This window comes from Lepus europaeus, chromosome 1 (assembly GCF_033115175.1).
Source record: "Lepus europaeus isolate LE1 chromosome 1, mLepTim1.pri, whole genome shotgun sequence".
Lineage (NCBI taxonomy): Eukaryota > Metazoa > Chordata > Mammalia > Lagomorpha > Leporidae > Lepus > Lepus europaeus.
This window is the reverse complement of record NC_084827.1, coordinates 171795071-171817674: the sequence shown is the minus strand read 5'-3', so window position 1 is coordinate 171817674 and position 22604 is coordinate 171795071. Positions and strand designations below refer to the sequence as shown.

At 38.5% G+C, this 22604-nt stretch overlaps 1 protein-coding gene across 5 annotated transcripts in view; it reads right to left on the bottom strand.

The window, feature by feature from the left end:
* The window catches only part of RHBDD1 (rhomboid domain containing 1), a 212931-nt gene that overhangs the window by 102538 nt on the left and 87789 nt on the right, over positions 1 to 22604 (bottom strand). For 4 of the 5 annotated variants that reach the window (XR_009865986.1, XM_062193005.1, XM_062193014.1 and 1 more), the window contains exon 6: positions 19529 to 19672. Coding sequence is in view for 4 of the 5 variants with exons in the window: in XM_062193005.1 (XP_062048989.1) it covers positions 19529 to 19672 (144 nt within the window). In the remaining variant the exon portion in view is untranslated. Of the gene's footprint in view, positions 1 to 14406; positions 14475 to 19528; positions 19673 to 22604 lie in introns of those variants that run through there. The other variant, XM_062193024.1, reaches the window with a different exon arrangement.

Below are 22604 nucleotides of genomic sequence, written 5' to 3'. Positions count from 1 at the left end.
ATACAATCTACCAAAACTGAGTCATGAAGACTCTGAAAACCTAAACAGACCAATAACCAAACAGAGATTGAATCAGTAATAAAGCCATCCCCTACAAAGAAAAGCCCAGGACCAGATGGCTGCATTGCTGAGTTCTACCAGACTTTTTTTGTTGTTGTTGTTAATTAATTTTTTATTTGTTTTCAGTCTTTTAAAACTATTCCTCAGATTAAGTTTTTTTTAATTAAACTTTTATTTAATGAATATAAATTTCCATAGTACTGCTTATGGGTTACAATGGCTTCCCCCTCCAAAAACTTCCCTCCCACCCGCAACCCTCCCCTTTCCCGCTCCCTCTCCCCTTCCAATCACATCATGATTCATTTTCAATTCTCTTTATATACAGAAGATCAGTTTAGTATATATTAGGTAACGATTTCAACAGTTTGCCGCCATATAGCAACACATAGTGAAAAAAAAATACTGTTGGAGTACTAGTTATAGCATTAAATAAGAGTGTACAGCACATTAAAGACAGAGATCCTACATAATATTTTTTTAAAAAAAATTAATTAATTTTCTATGCCATTTCCAATTTAACACCAGGGGTTTTTTTTTTTTTCATTTCCAATTATCTTTATATACAGAAGATCGATTCAGTATATAATTAGTAAAGATCACATCAGTTTGTACCCACGCAGAAACACAAAGTGTAAAAATACTGTTTCAGTACTAGTTATAGCATCACTGCACATTAGATAACACATTAAGGACATATCCCACATGGGATGTAAGTACACAGTGACTCCTGTTGCTGACTTAACAATTTGACACTCCTGTTCATGGCGTCAGTAATCTCCCTAGGCTCTAGTCATGAGTTGCCAGGGCTATGGAAGCCTTTAGAGTTCGCTGACTTTGATCTTATTCCAATAGGGTCATAGTCAAAGTGGAAGTTCTCTCCTCCCTTCAGAGAAAGGTACTTCCTTCTTTGATGGCCCCGTTCTTCCCACTGGGATCTCACTCGTGGAGATCTTTCATTTAGGTCTTCTTCTTTTTTTTTTTTTTCTTTTCCATGGTATCTTGGCTTTCCATGCCTACAATACTCTCATGGGCTCTTCAGCCAGATCCGAATGCCTTAAGGGCTGATTCTGAGGACAGAGTGTTGTTTAGGACGCCTGCCATTCTATGAGTCTGCTGTGTATCCCATTTCCCATGTTGGATCTTTCTCTCCCTTTTTGATTCTATCAGTTAGTATTAGCAGACACTTGTCTTGTTTGTGTGATCCCTTTGATTCTTAGACCTATCAGAGCCATCGGTTGTGAACTGAAATTAATCACTTGGACTAGTGAGATGGCATTGGTACATGCCACCTTGATGGGATTGTATTGGAATCCCCTGTCTACCAGACTTTTAAAGAACTAATTCAAATTCTTCTGAAACTGTTTAATACAATTGAAAGGAAGGGAATCTTCCCAAATACCTTTTATGAGCCAGTAACACCTTAATCCCTAAACCAGAAAAAGATACAACAAGAAAGGGAACTACAGACCAATATGACAATGAACATAGATTCAAAAATCCTAAACAAAATACTAGCTAATCTATTTCAATGACACATCAGAAAGATCATTCACCTAGACCAAATAGGATTAATCCCCGGTATGCATGGATGGTTCAACATACGCAAATCAATAAATGTGATATAGCACATTAACAAATTGAAGAATAAAAACTATACGATTATCTCTGTTGATGCAGATAAAAGCATCTGATAAAATACAACATCTTTTCATGATTAAAAAGCTCAAGCAAATTTGGTATAGAAGGAAAATTCCTCAACACAATCAAGGCAATATACATCAACCCCCCAGGCAGCATTATACTGAGTGCGGAAAAGCTGGAAGCATTTCCACTATGATCTGGAACCACACAAGGATGCCCACTTTCACTTTTCTTTTTCTTGGTACCACCATTTTTATTTAATAAATAAATGATAATATTTTAATCATTGCTTATTCATTCACTCAGCACACTTGTGTTGAGCAAGGACTGTGTCCCAGGCTCTGGAGATCCCAAATGGAGAAAGGTCTGCCTTTGCCTTTCTGAGGTTCCAACAGAGTCAATAGGTGAGGAAAGAGGAGAAAACATATACTGCCTATTGAGTATATACTCCATGCCACCCAGTCCAGTGTTTTTCACGGGACTATTCAAATGATTCTTCCAACAATCCTGTGAAGTAGGCATTTGTATAACCATTTTACAGATGAGAAAAACGGAGGCTCTGAGGGTTCAAATGGCTTACCTGAGATCATGTGCCTGGTTGGTGGAGGAGCAGGGATTTGTCCTCCAGTCTCCATGAGAGAAAAACTATATTTATTAAGAGGGTACATTGGGAGAGATGCCTTATTTTTAAAAGATTTTTATTAAGGTGCCAAAGGGGTTCAAGAATATAACAGAATGAGCAACCGTCTAGTGCAATGAGATAATTTACTGAAATGGTGATGATTTTTGAGCTCATCCCATCATTCATTTCCCCAGTCATGCATCAAGTCCAAACTATATTTACTGAGCATCTACTATGTGCAGGGCATTCTATTGGAAAGCAGGAAGATGTGGTCCTGGAAGTTGTAGCCAGAGCCATTAGGCAAGAAAAAGAAATTAAAGGGATATACATTATAAACAAGGAAGTCAAATTATCTCTGTTCACATTGACATGATTCCATATATAAGGGGAACCAAAACACTACACTAAGAAACTACTGGAACTTATAAGAGAGTTTGGTAAAGTTGCAGGATATAAAATTAACACACAAAAATCAATAACCTTTGTATACATAGGACAATGCCATGGTTGATAAAGAACTTGCAAGACCAGTCCCATCACAATAGATATAAAAATTAGAAATATATTGGAATAAATTTAACCAAGGAGATGAAAGATCCCTACAGTAGAAATTACAAAGCATTACAGAAAGAAATAGAAGGAGACACACATACACAAAGAAAAATCTTCCATATTCATGAATTGAAAGAAGTATTATCATCAAAATATCCATACTACTGAAAGTAATATATAGATTCAATGTGATCCCAATCAAAATACCAATGACAGAGGCCAGTGTTGTGGTGTAATGGTCTGGTTCTCCATCTGCAGTGCTGGCATCCCATATGGATGCAAATTTGGGTCCTTGGATGCTCCTCTTCTAACCCAGCTCTCTGCTATGGCCTGGGAAAGCACTAGAAAATGGCCCCATGGGCTTGGGCCCTTGCACCCACATGGGAGTCCTGGAAGAAATTCCCATTTCCTAGCTTCAGATTGGCCCAGCTCTGGCCATTGCAGCCATTTGGGGAGTGAACCAGCCAATGGAAGACCTTTATGTCTCTCCCTCTCTCTGTAACTCTGCCTCTCAAATAAATAAATAAAATCTTTTAAGAAATTTCCAATGATATTATTCTCAGATCTAGGAAAAATGATGCTAAGATTCATATGGAAACACAAGAGACCCCAAAGAGCTAAAGGTATCTTAAACAACAAAAACAAAGCCAGAGGCATCACAATACCAGATTTCAGGACATACTATAGGGCAGTCAAAATCAAAACAGCCTGGTACTGGCACAAAAGTAGACATGTAGACCAATGGATTTACATCTAATTAATCTTTGATATAGGAGCTAAAATCATTTCGAGAAAGGACAGTCAGTCTCTACAATAAATGGTGTCAGGAAAATTGGATCTCTGTGAGTAGAAGTATGAAAGAAGATTCCTTATACCTTAGACAAAAATCAACTCAAAATGGATCAAGGGCCGGCACCGTGGCTCAATAGGCTAATCTTCTGTCTGCAGCACTAGCACACTGGGTTCTAGTCCTGGTCAGGGCACCGGATTCTGTCCCGGCTGCCCCTCTTCCAGTCCAGCTCTCTGCTGTGGCCCAGGAATACAGTGGAGGATGGCCCAGGTACTTGGGCCCTGCACCTGCATAGGAGACCAGGAGAAGCACCTGGCTCCTGGCTTTGCATCAGCACGGTGTGCCGGCTGCAGCACGCCAGCCACAGCAGCCATTGGAGGGTGAAACATCGGTAAAGGAAGACCTTTCTCCCTCTCTCTCTCTCTCTCTCTCTCTCTCTCTCTCTCTCACTGTCCACACTGACTGTCAAAAAAAAAAAAAAAGAATCAAGGATCTAAATCTATGATCTGATACAGTCAAATACTAGAGGAGAACAATGGGGAAACTGCAAGACATTGGCATAGGCAAAGACTTTTTGGAAAACACCCTAGAAACATAGGCAACCAAAGAAAAAATAGAAAAATGGGACTACATCCAGCCAAGAAGCTTTTGCATTGCAAAGGAAACACTTAAAGTGAAGGGGCAACTGACATAAAGGGAAAAAATATCTGTAAACTATGCAAATGATAAAGGATTAAAATCCAAAATCTGTAAAGAGCTTGAGAAACTCAACAACAGCAAAACAAAAAAAGCAAACAGGCAAAGACATGAACAGGCATTTTTCAAAAGAGGAAATTCAACTGGCCAATAGACACATGCAAAAATGCTCAGGATCACCAGCCATTAGGGAAATGCAAATCAAAACCACAGTTAGAATGGATCTACACAGAAATCAAAAAACTATAAATTCTAGTGATGATGTGGCAGAAAAGGTTCACTAATCCAGTGCTAGTGGGAATATAAACTGGTACAGCAAATGTGAAAGTCACTATAGAGAAACCTCAGAAAGCTGAAAATAGATATATTTTATCAGCCAGCCATCTCACTCCATGAATTTACCCAAAAGAAATGAAATCAGCATATCAAAGAGTGAGTTATCTGTACCTCCAAGTTTACATAAGTTCAGTTCACAATAGCTAAGATATGGAATCAACCCAGATGTCCATCAACCAATGACTAGATAAAGAAAATTGGTATACGACATACATATGAAATATTACTCAGCCATAAAAAAGAATGACATCCTTTCATAGCAAAATGGATGCAACTGTTATACTTAGTAAAATAAGTCAATCCCAAAAATATAAATACCATATGTTTTCCCTGAGTCCAAAAAAGTAATTTATAATTATTTGCATTACAATATGAATAAAATCAGTCCTGTTCATAAACTGTTGAGGGAAGATTGTTTAATGTTTAAATGAACTTAATTACTGCTTTGTAATCACACAAAAATATTTGGATATTACCTTTTCATTGGTTCTATTTCACTGAAAGAAATTATGAATGAATAATTGACAAAAAACTGTATATGAGTAAAAATGATCATTTTTCCATTCAATTTTTGTTTATAGCCATTGTCTATATTCTCACTAAACTAGGGTCTTTTTTGCATTTCACTTGTTAAACTTCTTATTTGGTGAAGTATTAAGTCTTTTTACTGCAATGGAAATTTAAATTTAAAATATGCTATCTCAAGAACAATAGGACAGAAAGAAAGATGGAAGGATGGTGGGAGGAGGGAGGGATGGAGAGAGGAAAGAAATTATCAGTATGTTCTTAGGCTTGTATCTACAAATCATTTTGAATTTGTTAAAAATTAATTAAATATGAAATAAAAAATGTCAATTTTTCCCAAACTGATCTCTAGGGTCAAAATCCTAGCAGATACACATATAAGCTCTTTACAAAACTTTTATGGAAAGGCCAAAGAACTACAATAATCAAAGGAATTAAAAAAAAAAAAAAAACCTGAGGATTCCTATTACCTGATTTCAAGACTGAGTATCAAGTTAATGAAATCAATGAGTATAGTACTCATGAACAGATAGATTTTCACACAGATCAAGGGCAAGTAATATAGAGCCAGAGAAACAGATTCATATAAATTTAGCCAGGGGCCGGCGCCATGGCACAGTAGGTTAATCCTCCGCCAGTGGCACCAGCATCCTATATGGGCATCAGTTCTGGTTCTGGCTGCTCCTCTTCTAATCCAGCTCTCTGCTACGGCCTGGGAAAGCAGTAAAAAGATGGCCCAAGTGCTTGGGCCCCTGCACCCACATGGGAGACCAGGAGGAAGCACCTGGCTCCTGGCTTCAGATCGACGCAGCTCCAGCTGCTGCAGCCATCTGAGGAGTGAATCAAATGGAAGGAAGACCTTTCTCTCTGTCTCTCCCTCTCACTGTCTATAACTCTACCTCTCAAATAAATAAATAAAAATCTTTAAAAATAAATAAATAAATATAGTCAACTGTTATTTGACAAAAGTACAAAGGAAATTCAATGGAGAAAAAATAGCATTTTCAATAGATGGTGCTGAAATGTTGGAAGTGCAGAGGCAAAAAATGAACCTTGTTTCTTGCCTATATTAATGATTTCTTGATCTAAATATAAAACTATGAATCTCCCAGAGGAAATTATAAGGTAAAATCTTGATGATCTAGGGTTATGCAAAATATTCTTAGATATTAATTCTTAGATATAAATTTGATTTTTGAAAATTTGATAAATTGTACTTTATCAAAACTGAAAACTTTTATTTTAAAAGATAGCAGAGCTATCAGGGAAAAAACACTCATAAGAGGTCACAGATTAGGGAAAAATATTCTCCAATCACATATCTAATAAGGTATTTACATCAGAATATATAAAGAATTCTCTAAACTCAATAAAAGGAAGTGGGTGTTTAATCTAGCAGTTAAAACACCTGCCTTCCACTTGGGGGTGCCTAGGTTCAATATCTAGCTCAGGCTTCTAATTTCACCTCCCAACTTATACAGATCCTTGGAAGCAGCATGTTATGGCTCAAGTGATTGGTACCCTGTCACCCATATGGGAGACCAGATTTAGTTTGTTTCTGGCTCCAGCCCCGATCCAGACCTGGATCTTAAGGGCATTTGGGGAGTGAACCAGGCAATGAGAACTTTCTCTCTGTCTGCTTGCCTCTCTGCTTCTCTGCCTCTCACATAAATTTAAAAAAAAAAAAAAAAAAAAAAAAAAAAAAAAAAAAACAAGAAGACAATCCAATAAAAACTAGGCAAAATAATGGAACAGACTTCAGCAAAGAAGACATCCAGGAAAGAAACATTATTAGTCATTAGAGAAATGCAAATTAAAACTACAACCTGACATTGTTATACTGGAATGAATAAGATACTGGACAAGATGAAAACAACTGAAAATACCAAGTGCCAAGGAGTATCTGGAGATATTGGTTACACTCAGCTCTCCATATACACTGTTAGCAGGAATGGAAAATGAATATACAGTCACTTTGGAAAACAGTTTGGCAGGTTTTTTTTTAATAATAAATCTTTTTTAAGAGCCTTCACTTCATTTTATTATTATTATTATTATTATTATTGACAGGCAGTGTGGATAGTGAGAGAGAGAGACAGAGAGAAAGGTCTTCCTTTTTGCCGTTGGTTCACCCTCTAATGGCCGCTGCGGCCGGCGCATCGCGCTGATCCGAAGCCAGGAGCCAGGTGCTTCTCCTGGTCTCACATGCGGGTGCAGGGCCCAAACAGTTGGGCCATCCTCCACTGCCTTCCTGGGCCATAGCAGAGAGCTGGCCTGGAAGAGGGGTGACCGGGATAGAATCCAGTGCCCCAACTGGGACTAGAACCCAGTGTGCCGGCGCCGCAAGGCGGAGGATTAGCCTGTTAAGCCACGGCGCCGGCCGTTTTTTTTTTTTTTTTTTTTTTTTAAATGAAGTTAAACATACACTTACCATATGATCCAGCAAACCCTCTCCTAGGTGTTTACTCAAATGAATTGAAAATTTACGCCCACACAAATATCTGTACGTGAATTTTTATGGCACTTTAATTCACAAATGCCCAAATCTACAAGCAACCCAAATGTCTTCCAACTGGTGAAGTGGTTAAAAACAAACAAAACCTGTGGTAAATCTATGACTCAACAGTGAAAGGGAACAAATTATCAACACACTTAAAATTGGGATAAGTCAGAAACGTACTTTTCTAAGTGAAAGAAGTAAGCCCTCACAAGCTAAATATTGTAAGATTCCGCTTTTATGACATTCTAGAAAACGTAAGGAGACGGAGAAGACCAGTGCTTGGACAAAGATCAAGTGAGAGAGAATTCTGAAGAATAATGCATGGTTCTGTATCTTGATTTTTTGTGTGAATACACAACTGTATGCTTTTCTTAAAATTCATGTAATTGTAAGGAGTAAACTTTACTATAAAGAAATTTTAAAAATAAAAAATTATCAAGAAACTCAACAAATCATTGCTAACTTTGCAGTTCATCAAAGACTACAAATACCATTAGTTAGAACGTTGTTGGGAGACTATGCAGTGCTATAGTGTGACCTCCTCTAAGATGTTCTCAGAGGAAAGGGAAGAATGCATCTTTAGATCCAGTGACTACATGAATGGTCAAACAGCATTATCTGTGGGATGGCCTGACACTGTGTATTTCTTGATATAATGCAATATAAAGAACAGAGCATTATCTATGACATATTCTTGCTAAAAATGTTTGACCTGAATTTGATTAAGTCCTCAACTATAAGTGCCAATATATAGGAAACACAGACTAAGTTAAATAGCACCAGGAAGAAATAACCAGAAAAAATGTAGGATTTCTATAATTCAATGATCTTGGTTTCCTGGCGGAAATAAGCCATGGAAAAAAGTAGCACATGATTTCACATTAGGAGGAAAACAAAAGGCAACACTGGAATCTTGAAAAACAGACTAGGGAAGGCACTCTTTTGAGAAATGTGGGGACTATTGTATTTGGGCTATCAGAGGTTTTAAGGAAATTACGGTTAATTTCCTTTGATGCGACAGTGGAACTGTATTAACAGAGTAATCCTTATACTTAGGAGATACACACTGAAATATTTAGAGGCAAAGTAACAGCATGTCTGCAACCTAGTTTCAAAGGGTAGAGTTCCAACAATTTCAGAGGCTCTCTTCTCTCCCCTCCCCTCCTCAAAGTCTTTCTCTCTGTCTCTCTCTCCCTCCCTCTCTCTCTCACACACACACAAACACACTGTCATTTATATGTAATATATATAAATATATTTTATATATATATGTATATATGTGTATATATATATATACACATACACTTCAATCAAATAAATAAATTTGGAACATACTGCAAACTACATCCCTTCTAAGGTCCCCCACGACATTGGGAATACTGAGGATTAGAATTAGTTCTACAATTAAAAACTCAATGTATTAAATGATTGCAAAACCGTCTGACAACAGAATCTTATTTTTGATGAATGCTTTAAACAGCATATGGAACTAGTTTGAAAAATTGATCTAAAAAAGAAAAACTTCTTGAAGTACACTATACAATAACAGATGATAGCAAAGGAAGCAGTTTTAAAAACTGCTTTTATCAATTTCAATTTTATCATCCTTAATACATCTTACTTATGTCTTAAGTATAAGATACCAATGAAACATTTTCTAATGGACTTTATTATTTTTCACTTTTTTTTCCTATGGGAAAATATTTGGTTTGAGTTGGATTATTTCAGAAAATTCTGACGTACGTTATATACTAACCTGCACTTTGATTTTTTATTCAATAATTATGTTATAATCATATTTTATAACATTAAACTTTTCAAAAATATTATTTGTAATAAATGTACCTTATTTTAGAATTAAATCATAACTCACTTAAACCTTGATCACTTTTTTGTAAATTTCAATTTAATTAAGTTTATGATAGTACATATAATTATGAAATAAATAACACACCCAAATATTAGACCATATCTGTAATTTCCTCAGGCTAGATTCCTAGCCAAGGAATCACTGAATAAAAGCCTGTGGATTACACATTTCTAGTGTGTTTGTTTTCCATAAACCTTATACCAAATTGCATTCTCTTATCAGCAGCCAGTGAGTAACAGTAAATACAGCGAGATAACAAAAAATTAGGTAACTCTCTACTAATACATAGCAAATTACTTCTAGATACATATCAATCATTTCTAAGTCTTTTTAAAAATTTTATGTTCAAATTACTTTCTATTTTTCTAATAAGAGTTAGTGTTAATTATTACCTTGTATGGGTTCTCTATACAGTCAAAATTTTTATTAGAAAATCCATTCTTCTCCTCTTCTGTACTTTTCTTTTATTCCACTCAGAAAGTTCTATATCCAAAAATCAAGAATTTTCTCACCTATATTTCTTCTTTTCATGGTTTCTATTTTAAAAAGTGTTTATTTCTATATTCATCCAATTAGATTAGAATAGAAGTAGATGGTATGACCAGCATATAACCTGACTTTACCCCCAAGACAATTTATTTAGCAATGTCAGTTTTCTATTTCTTTTTTTTTTTTTTTTTTTTTATTTTTGACAGGCAGAGTGGACAGTGAGAGAGAGAGACAGAGAGAAAGGTCTTCCTTTGCCGTTGGTTCACCCTCCAATGGCCGCCGCGGTAGGCGTGCTGCGGCCAGCGCACCGCGCTGATCCGATGGCAGGAGCCAGGTGCCTATCCTGGTCTCCCATGGGGTGCAGGGCCCAAGGACCTGGGCCATCCTCCACTGCACTCCCTGGCCACAGCAGAGAGCTGGCCTGGAAGAGGGGCAACCAGGACAGGATTGGTGCCCCGACCGGGACTAGAACCCGGTGTGCCGGCGCCGCAAGGCGGAGGATTAGCCTAGTGAGCCGCGGCGCCGGCTAGTTTTCTATTTCTTAAAATAAAAGATTAGGTATGCTTAAAGTAGAATAGTCAGCTGTAATATAAAAATGCCAAATAAGGAACTATGTTTCAGATGTATCAACTATTTCAATGACAAATGTTACCTACTGGGTGCTTTTGTAGTTTTCTGTGAATGGAAAGAAAAGAATGCTTTAAATCCAAAAAATATACCCATAGGATGAAAGGAAAAGGAGAAAGGAAAAAAAGCTGACTGTTAAAATGAGAGGTGAAATGGTGAAAATAATTCAGTAAAACTCTTAATATCTTGGTCCTAGCAGTTTTACACTATAAATTACTTCTGAAATTGGAACCCATCAGAGCTGTGCTGTTGCCTGCAAAACTGGCATCCCATATGTGTGTGCTGGTTCCTGTTCTGATTGCTCCACTTCTTCTTTCTTTCTTTTTAAAAAAAAGATTTATTTATTTATTTGAGAGTCAGAGTTACACAGACAGAGGAGAGGCATGGAGAGAAAGAGAGAGAGGTCTTCCATCTGATGGTTCACTCCCCAATTGGCTGCAATGACCAGAGCTGCGCTGATCTGAAGCCAGGAGCCAGGAGCCTCCTCCGGGTCTCCCATGTGGGGGCAGGGGCCCAAGGACTTGGGCCATCTTCCACTGCTTTCCCAGGCCCCAGCAGAGAGCTGGAACAGAAGTGGAGCAGCCGGGTCTCAAACCGGCGCCCATATGGGATGCCGGTGCTTCAGCCCAGGGCGTTAACACACTGAGCCACAGCGCAGTCCCCAGCTCCACTTCTAATCCAGCTCCCTGGTAGTGGTCTGAGAAAAGCAGTGGAAGATGGCCCAAGTTCTTAGACCCCTGCAACCTACATGGGAGACCCAGAAGAAGCTCCTGGCTCCTGGCTTCAGCTTGGCGCAGCCCTGGCCATGGTGGCCATCTGAGGAGTGAACTAATGGATAGAAGAGCTCTCTCTCTCTCTCTCCCTTTTTCTCTGTAACACCTTCAAATAAATAAATAGATCTGACGGAGAGAGAGAGAAAGAGAGAAATTAACTTCATATTCACAAAATAGAAGCCAGATTTCTCCAGACCAAACACAGGCAGAAGTACAAACAAAACCCTTAGCTTCAAAGTAATTCTAGAAATACTCTTCTCAGTAAGTCTTATTATCTCTAAAGTATAAAAATGTTTTTAAAAATATTTATCTAATTATTTTATTTATATGAAGGAGATGAGAGAGAGAGAGAGATCAACCTCATCTGCTGCTTCACTACCCAAATGCCTACAACAGTCAGGGCTAGGCAGGTCAGTTGAGAGCCCAGGACTCAACCCCGGTCTCTCACGCGGGTTATTAGAAATACAAGCACTTGTGCCATCACCTGCTGCCTCCCAGGGTGTGCATTAGTAGGAAACTGGATTAGAAGTAGAGCTGTGATTCAAACCCAGCCACTTCAAAATGGATGCAGGCATTCCTGTCTGCTCAGTCCCTGAACTGCTAGGTCAAATGCAGTTAACACCTCTAAAAATCTTTTTTGTTTTAGGTAAAAAATACTTATTTTATTAACTTTACTGAAATATTTTAACATGATAACAAAACATAAAAAGGATTTAAAATTGATGTTGCGGAAAAATTTCAACTTATTCCTATTGCTTAGTATACTGTTCTAATTTTTCTTAAAGAATACGATTTAAAATTATGAAAAACCAACAGTATTCTCAGATCACTTCCTGGAATCTTTCAACACAGTTCATGGGTGTTTTTTTATTGCTTGTTACTAAATATTTCTATACTGCTTATTTTTAAGCAGGAGAAAATAATGTTAACCAGTAACACTAACCAAATAATAAAAGTATTTTTCAGTAATCAGTTTCAGAAATCTGTGCTGTCTCCTTTTGATCCACAAAATGTAAGGCTCTTCCTCTGTAGCAGTATTCAAGTCTCTAAAATTGATCCAACATCAGCCATCAGAAGTGGCTTTTATGTCCAGATCTTTAATGCTTGTCTCTGAGAGGCATGAAGATTAAATTACTTAAGGAAGTCATAGTTTCTTTCTCTTTCTGAAAGATACCTCCACTACTATTACTAACTCCTGGTACTACTACTGCTGGAAGTACTTGACAAACTTTTAGAAATAAAACTACAAAATGTATGCTTGTCTTCTTGCATTTTCTTTCTCTGACTACGTTTACTTTGGGAGATTTTCTGTGTTCCACGTTCAAATGTTCTGATTTTTCCTCTCACTTTTGATCACACTTTAATCATTGCTAAAGCCTTACTACTGTGGTTACATATTTTCTTTTTTGTTTGTTTTTGTTTTTTTAACAGGCAGAGTGGACAGTGAGAGAGAGAGACAGAAAGGTCTTCCTTTTGCCATTGGTTCACCCTCCAATGGCCACCATGGCTGGCATGCTGCAGCCAGGGTACCGCATTGATCCAAAGCCAGGAGCCAGGTGCTTCTCCTGGTCTCCCATGCCGGTGCAGGGCCCAAGGACCTGGGCCATCCTCCACTGCACTCCCGGGCCACAGCAGAGAGCTGGACTGGAAGAGGGGCAACCGGGACAGGATCAGGCGCCCTGACCAGGACTAGAACCCGGGGTGCCGGCACTGCAGGCGGAGGATTAGCCTATTGAGCTGCGGCGCCGGCCTGGTTACATATTTTCTTAACAGAAAGTAATAATAACTGGAAGTTGTCCCCCCGAATATGAGTCTAAATATTTTCTCTTGTGCCAAGAGCCTTGGCTTTTGGGACCATATTTAATGTCAGCCCAAGGTGGGATGGAGATGGGCTATGCAATACCCTGGCTGAGAAGCCCTGCCCTGTCCTACTGCTCCCATGGTATTCATGTCAATCCCTGCGTGATCAAACCCCTCTGTGCACAGGAGTAGTCACGAGAACTTTTCCACATTCAGAATTTCTCCCAGACTTTGGTACTCCACAGCCAAGGCATGCTTCCAGTGTGAGTGATGCTGCCATCGACTTACTACACATAATACAGTAATTAAATAATGGCTTCCAGGTCTCCCTCTGTTCCTAAGCTCAGCTGTGAGTCTGCTTTGCCTCCAACAGAAGGTGGAGTCTATTTGCCTAGGCTGTGCATCTGGGCTGCTCTTGTGACCCTGTTAGCATAACAGAATGAGGCGGAGTGATACTGTGCCACCATAAGCCTTGCTTCTTTCCACACTCTCTCTTGGAAATGTTAGGCTATGCACTCCTGAATGAGCCAGGCTGGCCTGCTGGGTGAGGAGTGACGACAGTCAGCCAAGCGTATAAATGAGGTCACTGTAGAGCAGCCAGCCCCCCAGCTGACCGCTACACATACCTTAATTAGCTCACCAACCAAGATGAAGCAAGCCTGGCCCAGCTGAACACACACTCAAGAGCAAGAATACATGTTTGCTGTTTTAAACCGAAAGTTCCAGGATGATTTGTTACACAGTAGTAGATTACAGATATATCACATCCCAGTGCTGATAGTCTGCTGGTTAAGAAATTCTGACTTATCTCTTCCTCTCCACTTCCTCTGCCACTTTCATAATTTAAGCTCTGGTTTCTTGTGCAGAGCATTATAACATAGTTTTAAACTTGTCTCCCTGACTTGATAATGGCTGTTGATAATATTCCTCAAAGTCAAAAACTATATTGTTACAATTTATGTATTCTCATCATCTCACATAAAGCATGGTACCCCACAGATGCGTATCCTTTTTTGTAGAATGACTGCTTCCAGATTCATAAAATGCAGCTCTGATCAATCGCTCTTCCATGCAGAGCACTGTTGGCATTTACACCATGTACTGAAGCTGGTTTCCATGTGGCATATTTCATTCTAGGGGTTCGGTGATCAGTCCCAGCCTGGGTTCCTGCTATTCTTCCACTTCTTAATTCCCTATTCAAAAGAGACCTTGGTTGAACACACCTCTTATGTCTGTGCCTATGCTGCTATTCGAACTTTGTCTGGAGTGTCTTTCCCCATTTGTAAATTCTACACAAGGTCCAAATCAAACAGTACCTCCTTTACCTGACAGCTCTGGTTAAGAAAAAGCTCACCCTCTTCTCCCTGCCTCTAGCACTTAGCCTAAGCCTCTCTTAGGTGCTTGATACTCTGATTACTTGTGGGTTATAAAGTATCTAGCAGGCATACATCCTTCATGTGGCTGACATTTCTGAGGGCAAGTCCCACCTTTTACCTCTCTATGCTGCCTGTTGTACCTAATACAGAACATAAAATGTGATACAGACTTAGCGCTTATTCAATGAATTTTCAGTCACCACTATTGCAACAAAACTGTAATACCAAAACTCATAAGCCAAACCCAGAACAAAGGTTGCAGAAGAAATTAGTTCTCATCATAGAATAATCATCCAGAAAGTCTATTAAGAATACAAATTAGTCATTAATTACCAACAATAACCTTGAATATTAATAGCCTAAATTCTCCAATTAAAATATATAGACTGGATGAGTGGATTAAAAAACAAGACCTATCTATTTGCTGCCCTCAAGAAACACACCTCACTAACAAAGATACACAGACTGAAAGTGAAAGGATGGAAAAAAGATATTCCATGAGAAGCTGAAATAGTCATCCTAATACACAAAACATACTTTAGCACAAAAACTGTGAAAAGTGACAAAGGGCATTATGTAATGATTAAGGAATTAATTCAACAGGAAGATATGGCTATAGTAAATGCATAAGCACCCAATGCAAGGCCACTTGGCTATTTAAAACAAATGTTGGTGCCGGTGCTGCGGCGTAGCGGGTAAAGCCTCCTGCAGTGCCGGCATCCCATGTGGACACCTGTTGGAGTCCTGGCTGCTCCACATCTGATCCACCTTTCTGCTAAAGCCTGGGAAAGCAGTAGATGATGGCCCAAGTGCTTGGGCCCCTTCACCCACATGGGAAACTCAGAGGAAGCTCCCGATTCCTGGCTTCAGATCAGCATAGCTCTGGCTGTTGCAGCCAATTGGGGAGTGAACCAGCGATGGAAGACCTCTCTCTCTCTCTGCCTCTCCTTTTCTCTGTATAACTCTTTCAAATAAGTAAAAAATCTTTTAAAAAAATGTTAACTGATCTGTAGACAGAGGCTCCAATACAACAATAATGGGAGACTTCAACATCTCAGTTTCATCAATGGACAGATGAACTGGACAAAAAAGAAAACCAAAAAACAAAAAAGCAAAGAAACAACAGAGATAATCTAAACTACTGACCAAATGGAATAATTGATATCTAGTGGAACACTGCATCTCATAGCTGCTGAATACATGTATTTTTAATCAATGCATGGAACTTTCTCTAGGATATACCATATACTAGGCCATAAAACAAGTCTCAACAAATTTAAAAAAAAAAAATTGAAATGATACCATGTATGTTTTTGAACCACAATGGAATGAAGCTGGAAATTAACAACTTGAACTCTAACTACAGACCAATATCCCTAATGAACATATACTCAAAAATCAGTGGGAAAGGGGAGGGTTGCGGGAGCCATTGTAATCCATAAGCTGTACTTTGGAATTTATATTCATTAAATAAAAGTTAAAAAAAAATACTGCTAATCAAATCCAACATCAAAAACATCATCCACCTAGTCAAGGGATTTATTCCTGATATGCAGGGATGGTTCAATATATGGAAATCAATAAATGTGATATATCACAAGAACATATTGAAGGATAAAAAATGTATGATTGGGACCGGTGCTGTGGCGTAGTGGATAAAGCCACTGACTGCCAGTCCTGGCATCCCATATGGGTGCTAGTTCAAGTCCTGGCTGCTCCTCTTCTGATCCAGCTCTCTACTGTGGCCTGATAAAGCAATGGAGGATGGCCCAAGTGCTTGGGGCCCTGCAACCACATGGGAGACCTGGAAGAAGCTCTAGGCTCTAGGCTCCAGGCTTCAGATAAGCCCAGCTCTGGCTATTGTGGCCGTCTGGGGAGTGAAACAGTGGACGGAATACTTCTCTCTCTCTGCCTCTGCCTCTCTGTAACTCTGCCTTTCAAATAAATAAATACATCTTTTAAAAAAAGTATGATTATCTCAACAGATTCAAATATGACATTTGATAAAATACTGAATATTTTCATAATAAAAACCTTAAGCAAACTGGGTACAGAAGGAACATAACACAATCAAAGCAATATATGACAAACCCACAGCCAGCACCACATTGAATAGGAAAAAGCTGGAAGTATTTCCACTAAGATCTGGAACCAGACAAGGATGCCCTCTCTCACCATTGCTATTCAATATTGTTCTGGAAGTTCTAGCTAAAGTTATTGGACAAGAAAAAGAACAAAAGGGATACAACTGAGAAAGGAGGAATTCAAACTATTTCTATTTGCAGATGATATAACCCTATTCATGGGAGATCCAAAGATTCCACTAAGAGATTATTGGAACTCCTAAGAGAATTTGGCAAAGCTGCAGGACATAAAATTAACACACAAAAATCAATAGTTTTTGTATACACAGACAATGCCAGTCTCATTCATAATAACTATAAAAAAAAACAATGCCAGTCTCATTCATAATAACTATAAAAAAAATTAAATACCTGGAGATAAATTTAACCAAGCATGTGAAAAATCTACAATAAAAAATTACAAAACATTAAGGAAAGAAATAGAAAAACCAGAAAAGTGTTCCAAGTTCATGGATTGAAGAATTAATATCAGCAAAATGTCAATACTACCCAAAATAATTTACAGATTCAATATAATCCCAATTATAATACTAAAGACATTCTCTTCAGATTTAGAAAAAAATGACCCTAAAATTCATATGGAATCATTAGAGACCCTGAATAGCTACAGCAATCCTAAACAATGAAAATAAAGCTGGAGACATCACAGTATCAGATTTCAAAACATACTACAGGGCAGTTATATTAAAATTAGTCTGGTACCAGCACAAGAATAGACATGTAGATCAGTGGAACACATTAGAGATTCCAGCAATTAATTCACACATCTACAACCAAGTAATCTTTGACAAATGAGCTAAAATCACTCCCTGGAGAAGGACAGTCTCTTCAACAAATGGTGCCAGGAAAATTGGATCTGTGCATGCAGAATTATGGAATAAGATGCCAACCTTACACCTGATATAAGAATTGACTCACAATGGATCAGGGATCTAACCTAAGACCTGAAATCATCAAACTATTTGAGTAAAAAGTAAAAATTACTCCAATAAAAAGTAAAAGTATTTTACTGCAAGACATTGGCATTGACAACAATCGGATAAGACCACAGCAGCACTGATATTAAAGGCAAAAGCAGACAAATGGACATGAAGCTCAGAAGTTTCTGCACAGCAAAGGAAACAGGCAACAAAATAAAGAGGCAACTGACAGAAAGAGAGAAAATATTTGCAAACTATACATCTCTTAAAGGAGTAATATCCAGAATATGTAAGGAGTTCCAGAAGCTCAACAATAAAACAATCCAGCTAAGAAGTGGGCTAAGGATATAAACAGGCATTTTTCAAAGCATGAAATACAAATGGCCAATTGACATGTAAAAAATGCTCAGGATCACTAGCCATCATGGAAGTGCGAATAAAAACCACAATGAGGTTTCCCCTCACCCTACTTAGAATGGCTATCATCCAAAAATCAAAAAATAACAAATGTTGGCAAGGATGTGGGGAAAAAGTTACCCTAATACACTTTTGGTAGGAATGTAATCTAGTACAAACATTATGGAAGATAGTTTGGAGATTCTTCAGAAATCTGAAAATAGATCTACCATATGATCCAACCATTCTGCTCCTGAGAATTTACCCAAGGAAACAAAATCAGCATATGAAAGAGGTATCTGTACCTCCATATTACAGCAGCTCAACTCAAAAGCTATGATAGGGAATCAACCCAGATGTCCATCAACTGATGACTGGATAAAGAAATAATTGTATGTATATGTAAATACAAACGTAGACACACACACACACACACACATAAATGATGGAATACTACTCAGCCATAAAAAGAATGGAATCCTTTCTTTTACAACAAAATGGATGCATTTGGAGACCATTTTGCTTAGTGAAACAAGCCAGTCCAAAAAAGACAAATATATATTTTCCTTGATTTGTGGTAACTGATATACAGATACCAAAAAATAAAATGTGTATGAGCAAAATTGACATTTTGAGATTTGATTATTGTTTATAGGCCTTGTTTATACTCCTGAGGTACAGTGGTTCTTCTACTTACTTGTTTAATTTCTTTATTTAGTGGAGGGCTAAGCCTGTGATTATAAAGTAAACTGAAAGTATGTCATTGCAAAAATTAAAAGAAAAATAAGAAAGGAATGAGGAGGGAAGGTAGGAATGAGGGAAGGAAGGAGGGTGGAGTGGGAAGTATCATTATGTAGATATGGAATACATGAAATTTGTTTCTTTTACATAAATTTTTAAAAATAAATAAATACTTCACTAACTAAAAAATACAAATACAAATTGTTAGATTCTGCCCCCAGAGAGATTGGTTCAACAGAATTAAATCTTAAATTTGAATTCTCAGTCAATGTTACTTTGGGGAAAGATCTGTGGGCAGTGTATGGGCAACATTTTGATAAATGGTGACATAGAGTTCGTTTTACAGGCACAAATTCCTTTTTGTGTGCACCTAAGATTTTATTACTATTATTTCTTAAGTTTCTTGACTTCAATGTCAAAGCACTGAGCAGAGCAGGCCTATAAAAAGAACCACTTTAACAATACATACACAGTCTGGCACCTTATCAGCTTTGGTTGCTGGGAATATGGCATCACACCCCATTCTTCACAATCACAATCTGCACACATGGTTTTCAGCAACATAGCCTTTTTATAAACTGAAATTTAACTTGCCACAAATAGTCCTTTTTCAGACCACCTCACCATGTGAGGTGTGCTTTAAAATAACTGAAGGGTGTAAGACTCCTACCTCGGTCCCAGAGGCTGGCTCTCAATGCTCTGTCCAGCTGCTCCTCTTCACTCAGTCCTGCCGTGTACACATCATAGTCCCTTGGTGCTTGTTCATAGGAACCTGGCCTGCTGTATGGATAATGGTCCTGATATCCCGAGTAGCCTGGAAGCAGAATGAACAGCTTACAGAACACAGCTACAGACTGCTCTTCTGTTTCACACTTTTGCTTTGTGTTAGCAAAAACATGCATATAATTCATGTCATTGAGTATAATAATAGTCCTCAAAATAAGAAAAGATGACCTAGGGAGAATATCTCCATGAGGGTGGGCAATGATAGTCTCATTACTATTCTATCCTCAGGGGCCCAGGAGGGAACTGACACGAACAAATTCTGATGGGCTAATGAGAAAAGGAAATATTAATTTAGGTGGTTAGAGGTCTTGGAAAAGGGCTGGAAGGAGTTACGGACATACAGAGTGAATTCTTTCAGCTTAGAGCTATTCAGTACTCAGAATATTTTTGATGAAGTCTTAACCTGAGCCAAGAAAATACTGAAGACACCAGTCAATAAACCCTTACTTTCTTGTGGCCCCCAAACAATGAGAAGCAGACCAATGTTTAACACATACAATATAAAATTTCTGTGTGAGGAATTATACTTCAGAGAGTAATAACAAGGTCGAGGTGCACTAGCCAATGTCTGTCTCTGTGATCATAATTCTTATCAGACATTGTAGTCTCTATGAACATGCTTCAATTTTTAAAAAAAAGATTTATTTATTTATTTGAAAGTCAGAGTGCTACAGAGTAAGAGAGAAACAGAAAGAGGTATCTTCTATCGCTAGTTCACTCACCAAATGGCCCTAACAACCAGGGCTAGACCAAGTCCAACAGAGTCCAGGAACCCCATCTAGGTCTCTTTCATGGGTGGCAGGGGCCAAGTACCTGGGCCATCCTCAGATGCTTTCCCAAGCACATTAGCAGGGAGCTGGATCAGAAGTGGAACTGACAGGACTTGAACTGGCACTCCCATTTGGGATGCAAATGTAGTAAGTATTTTGAGATAAACTGCTATGCCACAATTTCAGTTTGGTGAATGGCACTTTCCAAAAATCAGAGTACCCGGATTCTATACCCAGCTTCACTCCTGACTCTGGCTTCCTGCTGACGCAGACCCTGGGAGGCAGCGGTGTAACTTGGTTCCCGCCACCCACACGGAGACTTGGAATGAGTTCCTAGCACCCTGCTTCAGACCGACCAGCCCCAGGCTGTTGTGGCCGTTTGAGGGATGTTTCTTTCTCTCTTTTTCTCTCCCTCTCACTCCCTCCCTCCACTCCCGCTCCCTCCTTCTCCTCCCTCCTCTTTTTCCTCTCATAATAAATAAATAAATAAATATTTAAAAATCTGCTAGATAAGCCGGCGCCGTGGCTCAACAGGCTAATCCTCCGCCTTGCGGCGCCGGCACACCGGGTTCTAGTCCCGGTCGGGGCACCGATCCTGTCCCGGTTGCCCCTCTTCCAGGCCAACTCTCTGCTGTGCCAGGGAGTGCAGAGGAGGATGGCCCAAGTGTTTGGGCTCTGCACCCCATGGGAGACCAGGAGAAGCACCTGGCTCCTGCCATCGGATCAGCGCGGTGCGCTGGCCGCAGCGCGCTACCGCGGCGGCCATTGGAGGGTGAACCAACGGCAAAAGGAAGACCTTTCTCTCTGTCTCTCTCTCTCTCACTGTCCACTCTGCCTGTCAAAAAAAAAAAAAAAAAATCTGCTAGATAAAAGAGAAGAAATAAACCAATCATTAAATAATGCTTTATGTGTCAAACTCAGATATCGCAATAATGAAGAGCAGTAAGACAGAAAAAGTCACTTTTGCAAGATAATTCCATCAAGCTTTCCTGTCAGTTTAATTGCCAACAATAACAGAAGTCATTTGGAAAATAGTTTTTTCCTGTAGAAGATGATAAATCTTATTCTGGAATAATGAGAGAGAAGTTATAGTCTGTTTATTTTTTTCTCTTCTCAATATCATAATCTATGAAGATGATATTTCAAATGTTTAATATGTTTTCTGCTATTGATGAAAATTCCTAACCTTTACTATGTTGTGTTATGCATTTCCATATCAACCAACATAGTACCTGACTGAGTTATGGCTTTAATAAGAAAATAGAAAAAAAAAAAGCACAATCAAAACCAGAACAGGAACACTGCACAGCAGCACCTAGTTGAGATTTCATATTCAGAATTTTTGTATTGGTCATGGATAAAATACTTCCTTAATATAAGATTAAAAGGGAAATAGCTTATTTCTCATAAAAATTACCAGCACTCTATCTTCATTTTTGCAGAAGCCCTGAAATGACAATAAAACACTCTAGTTTCAGCTGATAAGCTAATATAATTATGTGTTTATTTAAATTATTTTTCTATTGATGATGTTTTTTAACAGCATTGTTGAGATACAATTGACTGCTATGGTTTGAGCGTGTCCTCACAATTCATATGTTAGAAACGTAATCCCCAAAGTCTTACACTGATATTACTTGGAGATAGGGCCTTGTGGAATAATAGGGATTATACAAGGTCATTAAGGTTGGGCCCCACGATGGCATTAGTGGCTTTATAAGAAGAGGAACAATGATGCTCACTACATTAGCTGTTATGCAACAAGAAGGCCCTCATCAGATCCAACAAGATGCCAGCACCCAAAAGCCATGAGCTAAATAAACCCTTATTCTTTATGAATTAGCCAGTCTTAAATATTTTGTTATAATAATAGAAAACAGTCTAAAACATTGGAAAACCATACAATTAATTCAGCATCTAAAAATGTATGACTCAATGGTTTTTGGCATAGTCACACAGTTGTACTAATATTACCACAATCAAGTTTTAACACTTTCCTCATCCCAGAAACGAAATATGTACCCTTTAGTTAATATCTCTCTATCTCCCATTCTTTTCAGCTCTAAAAAACCACTACCCCTACTTTAAAAAAAAAAAAAGATTTATCTATTCATTTGAAAGTCAGAGCTACACAAAGATAGAAAGAGAGGCAGAGAGAGAGAGAGAGAGGTCCTCCATCTGCTGGTTCAC